Raw genomic sequence first — 9,320 nt, forward strand, 5'->3', positions numbered from 1 at the left:
TTTAGTCTATTTTTTGTTATTAATGAAGCAGCTGAATCTTCTGTTGGGTTCTTGTCTCACCATTTTGAGGAGTGGAGTACATAGACATAGATGGTGGATTTTAATTTACCAAATGAGAGTGATAAGTTGCACATGAAAACAGAGGTTCTGAACTCTAGTAGTGACAGCATGCCAATTGAGAGCAGTTGCAAGTTAGAGTTACTCCTCTGCACTTTTGCCGAGCCTAGGGATAGCAGGCAAGAAGTGTAATTGGTTATTTTTGCTCTTTTGGGAGCCCACCACCCAGCTCCCAAATAAATTACACAGAGAGGCTTATTCTTAAATGCCTGGCCTTAGCTTGGCTTGTTTCTTGCCAATTTTTCTAAACAAATTATCCCATCTACCTTTTGCCTCTGGGCTTATTTCTTTTCTTTCTTCTGTGTATCTTACTTTCCCTCTTACTCCATGGCTGGGTGGGTGGCTGATCTCTAGCATCATTCTCTCCTTCTTCTCTTGCTCTCTCTCTCTTCAGATTCCTCCTGTTTATTCTCACCAGCTGCCAGCCCTCTCTATCCTTTCTCCTCCCTCACAATTGCCCATTCAGCTCTGTATTACACCATCAGTTGTTTTAGAGAGGCAAAGTAACACAGCTTCACAGAGATAAATTCTACATAAAAGAATGCAGCATAACTTTGCATCATTAAACACATGTTCCACAGCATAAACAAATGTAGCACATCTTAAAAAAATAATATTCTACAACATTTCCCCCTTTTGTATGAATAAAAAGGTTTTAACTTTCACATAGAAAAACTATACACAACAAAAACAGTTATCAAGTAAAATTTACATTTATGATATTCTGTCCATTTTTAGTTAGCATATTCAGAAAAAAATAATGCATTGTCTATGCTATCTTAGTGTATTCCAAAGTTTTACACCTAATTTACTTTCTATCATAGCTAAGGGAAACTGCAAATATAACTATCTAGTCTTCAACTCCATCAATGACCCAGAAAGATGTAATATTATCTAACAACAGAGACATTTGGTTGCCTAGACAGTCACCCAAAGTTCCCCTGGGGTGGGGACATCCATCTTCAGCCTACAGCTCCAGAATATCTGACAAACTTTTCAGTGAAGCAGAAAATTTGAAGGACTATCTTACCTTGTATTAGCAAAGTGTTCTAGTGAACACAGAGTATGATTTTGCTAGCTCCTCCTATACATATCAGTATAACCACAAGACCACATAATGGGAATGTTTGTAGAGGAAAGATTTGTTAGCTCACAAATCTGATCTAAGAAACAGAGATCATGTCTACTGATGGTCTTCATGCCTGCAGAACCCTGAGTTAGTACCTGGAGTGATAGATGACTCCCAAGATGGGACATACCCAATTCAAGTGGCTTTTGTATTATAGTCATTCTAGAGATAGCCCATTGACTCACTAATCCTTTAATCCTGTGAGTAGATGAATCCATTCATGAGGGCACCACCCTATTTATCTCTTAAAGGTCCCAGACAATCCCATCTCTTAATGTCTTGCAAAGGAAAGGTTCAAGATAAGTTTCTGAGGGGACAAGTCACATTTGTACCATGACTGCATCCAACATTCATGAATGATCTAAGAGCCTGGGTGGTGCCTATTCAGGACTGTGAGGTCCAAGCTCTGAAGCTATGTAGGAAGGTAGTCTTTTCCATATTATATAAATCTTAGAAATACCAGTGACATTAGATACATTAGAGCAGAGTGATTTTAAGGAAGTTTTTTTAAGGAACTTTTTCCTATGCTTGTATCTCAATGTTTTTAACTATGTTTTCCTCTATCAGTTTCATAATTTCAGGTCTTATATTTAAGTCTTTTGATTTTGAGGTTTCTTGTTTGTTTGTTTTTCAGAGTTAAGAAGCATGCAATTTGTTTCATTCTTCTAAATATGGATATCCAGTTCTACTAGAAGTGTTTGTTGAAGATGCTTTTTTGTTCAATGTGATTTTTGACATCTTCATCAACAATGACTTGTCTGTAACTTGATTTGTTTCTGGGTCTTCTATCGATTGGTTTTTGTGTCTCTGTGTGTGCTAGAATCATGTGGTTTTCACTGTTTTTACTACCAAAGCTCTGCAGTACAATTCAAGATGATGGATTGTGATGTTCTCATATTGTTCTTTTAGCTTAGGACTGCTTCACTCCAGAACATTCTGTGTTTCTGTATGAATTTTAAGATTGTTTTTTCTAGTTCTACGAAAAAGCTCCTGGAAGATGGATGGAGCTTGTGTCAACTCTGCAAGATTATGGTAACACAGACATTTTTACAATATTGATTCTGCCAATTCAAACAAAGGTTGTTTGTCTATCATCTCCTGTCCACTTCAACTTCTTTCTTTGGCTTCTTAAAGTTTTCATTGTAGAGATACTTTACCTCCTTTATTAAATTAATTCCTGTACATTATTTAGACTCCTGTGGGTGAGTTTTATTTAATTTCATTCTCAGATAAATTGTTACTACTATTCAAAAAGTTATTGAGTTTTATATGGCTTTGTACCTTTCTACTCAAAGTGTTTATCATATCTATGAACTCTCTGGTAGAATTTTTAGGATGTTTAAATAGGTCCACTACTAAAAAGGATAAATTTGATTCTTCCTTTCCTATCTGTATCCCTCCTATTTCTTTTGCATTGTTGATCTGACTAAAACTTGAAGTATCATGTTAAATAAATTAGAGTAAGTGAGCACCCTTGTGCTTTAGATTATAAAAGAAATACATTCAATATTTGCATATCAGGTATAATATCCTCTGTAAGTTTATTCCATGTAGTTTTATTGTTTAGAGGCATTTTCTTTCTTCTATTCCTAGTTTCTTAAGACTTTATAAGATTAGGTATCCCGGCTTATTCACAGCTTACATCTGCTTGGAAGCTCATTTCTGTCCTTTGAACCTCAGTTTCTGCATGTTTCTGCAGCATTTCTTAGAGACAATAAGTAGTTGGTGTTATTTTTTCTTAATTATTTGTTTATATTTTTTATCTCCATCTTTTAATTGGAGAACTTGGGCCACTTTCATTTAAGATTATTGCTGGGTGGTCTTTGTTCTTTCTCAAAGGTTTTGCTCTATTTGGTTGAGTTCCTGGTTATTTTCTTCTTTCCCTGTTAGTATTAGAGGTTTGTTGGTTGACTTTGTCATTAAATACCTTTTTTTCTGCAGTATTCTGGATTATATTGGTTTCATTATTTCTCTGTGTATAAGATTCTTTTAAATATTTTCTGCAATGTTGGCTTGTTGTCATTAATTGTTTATTTTTTACTCGTCTTGAAAAATTCTTATTCCTCTGTCAATTTTAAAAGATAATTTTGCGCTTGCTCCTGCCGACGTGTTCTTCCGGTGGTGGTGGACCGGTGGTTTATCCTGTGCAGGGCAAAATGGAGCTCGAGGCCATGAGTAGGTACACCAGCCCAGTCAACCCAGTTGTCTTCTCACACCTGACTGTGGTACTTCTGGCCATCAGCATGTTCTTCACCTCCTGGTTCTTCGTCTACGAGGTCACCTCCACCAAGTACACAGGTGATATTTACAAAGAGCTCCTCATCTCCTTGGTGGCCTCACTCTTCATGGGTTTTGGAGTCCTCTTCCTCCTGCTCTGGGTTGGCATCTACGTATGAGTCCCCAAGGGTACCCACCAGGCAGCTTCACCAAGTCCTTGCTTTTGTAAATTAATTTTTTACCATTGCTACAAGTGTCCCACCTGCTGTTTACAAAAAAGACAGATGTGTGACAAAAAAAAAGATAATTTTGCTGGAAATAGCAATTTTGTTAAAGGTATCTACTTTTAAGCACTAAAGTACACGATCCCATGCCTTCTTGCACTTTCAGGCTTCATTATCACAGGTTTGATGTATTCTGATACTTCTGCCCTTGTATGGGGATTGATGTTTCCCACCATCATTAATATTGTTAAATTTCTTTATATTTGTTAAAATTGACTATGATACGTCATAGAGAAGTTCTTCTCTGGTGGTGTCTTTTGGGGCATGGAGAGTGTATATGTCCATTTCCTTCTGTGGGCTTGAAAAATGTTCTGTGATGACTTCATGAAACTAGTTATCTACGCTTTTATTCTTTATTTCAGCTCCTTCTTCGTCCTGCAGATTCTTAGTCATGATCTCTGAAAGTGTCCCATAGTTTTTGAAAGTTTGGGGCATACTCTTTCCTTTCTTTATACTTGTTTATCTTCATTCTGTCTTCCATCTCTGACATCTTTCTTCTGCTTGTCTTGTCTATGGATGACACTTTCCACTGTTTGGTTTTGTTGTTGTTCCTTGCTTATTTTGTTTGACTACCTGACTCTTCATTTTTACCATTTTGTTGTTGTTGTCTTTTAACATCAATTTCCTTGCTAAGTATTTCCCCCATATATTTACAATTTCTGGTCTAAACTATTGACTGCTTCATCCATATTGATAACTTTCTTACAGATCCTGAATTGGTTTCATTCATTTATCTATTTAGTTGAGTCATCTATTTGATCACTAATCATTTTTTAAATAAGATTTTGATTGATTTTTCTGGCATTTCACTATCTCTAGTTTCCAGTGTTGACAAGATGTGAACTTAGGGAGAAATCATGGTAACTTTTTTCCTCCTCCTCTTCTTCTTCCTCCTCCTCCTCCTCCTCCTCCTCCTTTTTCTTCTTCTTCTTCTTCTTCTTCTTCTTCTTCTTCTTCTTCTTCTTCTTCTCCTCCTCCTCCTCCTCCTCCTCCTCCTCCTCCTCCTCTTCTTCTTCTTCTTCTTCTTCTTCTTCTTCTTCTTCTTTTCTCTCTCTCTCTCTCTCTCTCTCTCTCTCTCTCTCTCTCTCTCGTGTGTTTCTTTGTTATGTTTTGCCATCTTTGAGATGTATGTGTCCTCCAGTATTTGTATTTATGTCTTCTCTACTCTTTTCAGTCTGCCTGTCTTATTTTCTGTGAGTCTTTGTGGTTGTTAGAGTTAGCCATTTGTGCTGAGTTTGAGACTGGAGGTTTAGGGTAGAGGGTGGGGTAAACCAGCCAGAATAATTCTCTAACAGGTACTTGTGAGTAGGGATGGAGGGAGACTGGCATCCAGAGTCTATTTTGATATATTGACTAACCACATCAGTTAGCCATTTTGAGTTTGAGACCTAAGAGTTAGTTCCTGGAGAAACTCAGGACAAATGGCTGAGGTGCCTATTAACATATCAAAGCAGACTCTGGCCACCAGGCTTTCTCAGCATCACAAGCACCTGTTAGAGTCCTGGTCCTCTCAGCACTTCTCATCTCCACCCCCTATCCTAAACCTCTCCAGCCCCTGAGCTTTGCTTCCCTGCCCCCAACTTCTGATTCCAATATGAACCAGCCATCACAGCTGCCCACCCTCCTGGTTCCTCTTGGTGCTCCTGGTTCTTCTCTTGGCCAGTTGGTTCTTCTCCATCCCCTGTTCCCCTTTCCTGCCCTTCCCTCTTCTATTCTTCCCTTCTCCTTTCTCTCAATCTCTGTCTCTCTGTCTCTCTCTCTCAATCTCTCTCTCTCTCTCTCTCTCTCTCTCTCTCTCTCTCTCTCTCTCTCCTGGTTCAATCTACTGGCCATGCCCAGTCTACTGCTTTCTCTCTCTGCTCTGGACTCTTCCAGATGCCTCTGACTGTTCTGTCTCTTGTGCCTACAATAAAACCTTCTCCTCAACCACACCTTGGACTCACATGTCCTCATTTTCATTCACTGGTGAGTTCTCACATGAACTTTTGTGAATCATCACTGTTTAGAGGGCTGTGCAGGCTGCTCTAACCAATACTGAGATCAGGCAGCTCTCAGTTTTAGCTAGCAGTAGAAAGCACTTGGATACTGCAGATGCAGCCCCAATAAGGGTAAGAGAGAATGGCACTAGGTACAGACAGTAGGTAGTATAGAGTATTTTTAGAGCTAAGAGGAAAAATAGGGCCTTTAATAGGGCAGTGCAGAAAACACTATTGTAGCTCTTAGTCAAGTCAAAATTAACATCTATTCAGAGTCTTCTATGCATCAGGTTGTCTCTATACCCAGAATGCAATTATATAGAGCTTGTCATTCCAATAGCTCTGTCATATTCTCAAGATGAATCCCTCACCTAGGACCAAGCACTCAAAAGTCATTTTCTCTCAACACTTTGACCTGTATTGATCACAATGAAGAAGAAGCACTTTTTGACAAAGGCTTAGAGCAGTGCCAGTCTATGAGTACAAACAAATCTTTAGAAAGTTGTTTGACATGTCCATTTAACAAAACAGTAATTGTGACCTCCCATGCATAGGCTTTTGATAAGATTCAGAGTGCCTGAAGTTAATTTTGTCCTATGGAGTAGGACTCAAATTCAGTCAGAAAGTGGTTAACTTGTCATGCCACTATAGCACCAGTGGACACATCATGATTGGCAGGTCATCACACACCGTTAATAGCTAGATAAAATCATTGATCACTTCTCTCCCCCAGCTGTCTTCATGGCACCTCTTAAAAGTACCAAACATCCTTAGCCATCAGTGAAACACAAAATAAAGCTACTTTGAGACTCTGCCTTGTTGTGGGAATTCTGACCAATGACCAGCTGAATAGTGGGGTTTGGCCAAATGGCCATGGTCTTCTCTAAAGATACCTGACAATGGGGGAAGAGTTGCCATCTCTTGGACTCTGGAGGGCTTCCTGATGCCACATTGGTGACTTCTCTGGACGTTCTCCATCCCTCCCTGGTGAAAGGAGAGGCAGCATTGCCACTAACTCTTGTATTTGTGGGAGTTGTGAATTGATTTCATCCTTTAGTAAATCTGACCTGATCCAAGACGACCTCCTCAAGTCAGAAGGGCTACTACCAAGAAAACAACAGACACTGACAGGGATGTGGGATATGGGAACACTTATCCATTGTTGTGAGGAGTATAAACTGGTATGGAGGCTTCTCAAAGGGTAAAGACAGAACTACCACATGATCCAGCTATTCCTCTCCTGGTGGTATTCCCAAAGGTATCTACATCTTACAACTGCATACCCATGGTCATTGCTGCTCTATTCACTATAGTTAAGAAGTGGACCCAGCCTATACCCATGGAAACCCATCAGTAGATGTCCATCAACTGATGGATAATGAAAATGTGGTACATATACAAAATATAATTGTACTCAGCTTTAAAACATCTGAAACTTACAGAAAAAATGAGTGGAATTGGAAAGTATTATGTTGAGTGAGGTAACTCAAACCAAAAAAGACAAACACTGTTCTGCCTCATAAGGGATTCTAATTTTTAATTTAGATTTCTGAGTTTAGGTTGGAGTGTCTATAGAGAGTGGGAAGCAAGAAACACACCATGCAGGGAGATGGAAGGATGGAAAGTGTGTGTGGGAGGGCTAGTAACATACATGTTATGTGGATGTAGACAGACAAACTAAAGGAGTAAAAGATTTGAATGAGGGCAAGGTGGTGGATGGGTTGGGGAGATGAGTGATGGAGAAAAGAAGGATTGAGGGAAAGGGTTATTCAAAACCAGGGATTATGAAAACGCCATATGGAAACATATTACTCTATAAAATAACAAAAATAATATCATTGGGAGGGAGAGTATGAGTAAAGATAACCCAGCAATGGGGGATAATGTTGGTCACAGAAGCTATAGGTAAATCCCAGTGTGAGGTATGGGACACCTCTCTAGAACCAGAGAGGTCCCAGAGGCCCCTCCAAAACAATACAGCTTATTGCCATTGCTCCTGGTTGCCCATGGGAACTAAATGGTAAGACTCTGCTGTTGAAGACAGCACACATTTGGTTGTAGGACTTAAGAAAATGGACCTGGAGCCAATCTAGAGACTCTCTGTGTGTGCCGGGACAGAGCTTGTGTAGGCTTTCCTCAGAAATAGCAACTATTTCTCCATTAATAAGAACTCTCCAATGATACCTTTAGATGTCGAAACAATCATTTAACATCTATCAATCATATATATATACACGTGTGTGTGTGTGTGTGTGTGTGTGTTTAACAAACTTTTCTTGTAGCACTGTTCTTGAATAGCTTATTTAGTATAAAGATTTATAAACACTAATGGCTAAAGCAAAGTGATCCAGTGAAGTGTTGCATTGCTATAAAAATGTTAGTTTACTTGAAATTGGCATGCATTCAGTGCTATAGCCTGTCTGTAACTTCTTAAAACTTGTGTTTAAACTTGACTCCTGAGAACTTACATTAATGGTATCTTACAGTGGAGCCTTTGGAGGTAATCAGGATTATATGCAGAACTGAGGGCACCTAACCCTCATGATATCTATAGTGGCTTCATTAGGTGAGGGAGAGAGACCCAAGGGAGCAAGCCTACCCTACCTCAGCCTGTGCTGCTCTGTCTACCTGAGGACATAGGGATCCAGGCAGCCAGAATGTTCTCCTCAGGTGCAACTCGTTTGCCTGGAACTTCTTAGCCTCCAAAACACATAAAGAACACATTTCTTTAGTTTATGAATCACCTAGCCTGTGGTATTCAGTTATCACAACAAAATATATGATAAAACAATATTAAATACTATAAATAAAAGAAATTGGGTGTTCCCAGGTGATCAGTTGAACAGAATCCCCCATAGTTTGCCTGTAGACATTGGAGCCAGTGCTCAAAAATCTCATTCTTGAAGTCTTTGGGCTTTACTCAAACAAACCAGAAGGTGGCATCGTTGGTACTAGAGAGAAACAGGGGGAAAAAAAGCATTTCAGAAAAACGTCTTCCCTTAGCTGAGAATCGAAACTGCTTTTTCACTTCCTTACACCCTGCCAGCACCAGACACACCCTGCTGTTACTCAGCCGGTCTGAGCTGGTATCCACCTAGAAGTACTGGACAGTGACACTGTAATCAAGACTAAATGAAGTTATTTTTCTCTGACATCTTAGGAGGAAGAAAATACAGACACCAGACAGTTTTTTCACCAAAATGGACCATTTTTCCTTTTTTTTTTTCAAACATAGAAGAAATTTGAACGTTTGGGTAAGTACAAAATCTCTCCTATTATTGTTATTATTATTGGTGTTTGCAGCAATTGTTTACTGAACAGGCAGAAATATACTTTGTGGTTAGAAAGTTTAAATATACTTCAAAACAAAATTAATAATATTCTGAGCCTAGAACTTCTAGACTATGTGTTGTTATGAAAGGAGTCGGCTTTATATTAGTCATAACATTCTATTAAAGATGTAGTTGAAACTTAGAGAGCCCTCTATTAATATCCCCAAAGAAAAGCAGCATGTTCAGGAAAAAATAAACATTTAATGCATCAATGAAAGACACAACCCCCCAATCACTCTAAGGAACAGGCAGTTTAGAAAATGGA

The 9,320-nt window shown here is 38.9% G+C and overlaps 2 protein-coding genes across 2 annotated transcripts in view; both read left to right on the forward strand.

Annotated features, from left to right (window-relative positions):
- Nucleotides 1-3,402: 3,402 nt before the first annotated feature.
- Nucleotides 3,403-3,674, forward strand: LOC118579205 (transmembrane protein 258-like). Its single transcript, XM_036180334.1, has one exon. The coding sequence runs from the start codon at nt 3,403-3,405 to the stop codon at nt 3,640-3,642; it is 240 nt and encodes a 79-aa protein (XP_036036227.1). The 3' UTR covers nt 3,643-3,674.
- A 5,093-nt stretch (nt 3,675-8,767) lies between these two features.
- Nucleotides 8,768-9,320, forward strand: part of Samd9 (sterile alpha motif domain containing 9) — a 22,150-nt gene continuing 21,597 nt past the window's right edge. Inside the window, exon 1 of the mRNA XM_036181461.1 lies at nt 8,768-8,977. The gene's annotated coding sequence lies outside the window, so the exon portion shown is untranslated. The remainder of the gene's footprint in view (nt 8,978-9,320) is intronic.

This window comes from Onychomys torridus, chromosome 3 (assembly GCF_903995425.1).
Source record: "Onychomys torridus chromosome 3, mOncTor1.1, whole genome shotgun sequence".
Lineage (NCBI taxonomy): Eukaryota > Metazoa > Chordata > Mammalia > Rodentia > Cricetidae > Onychomys > Onychomys torridus.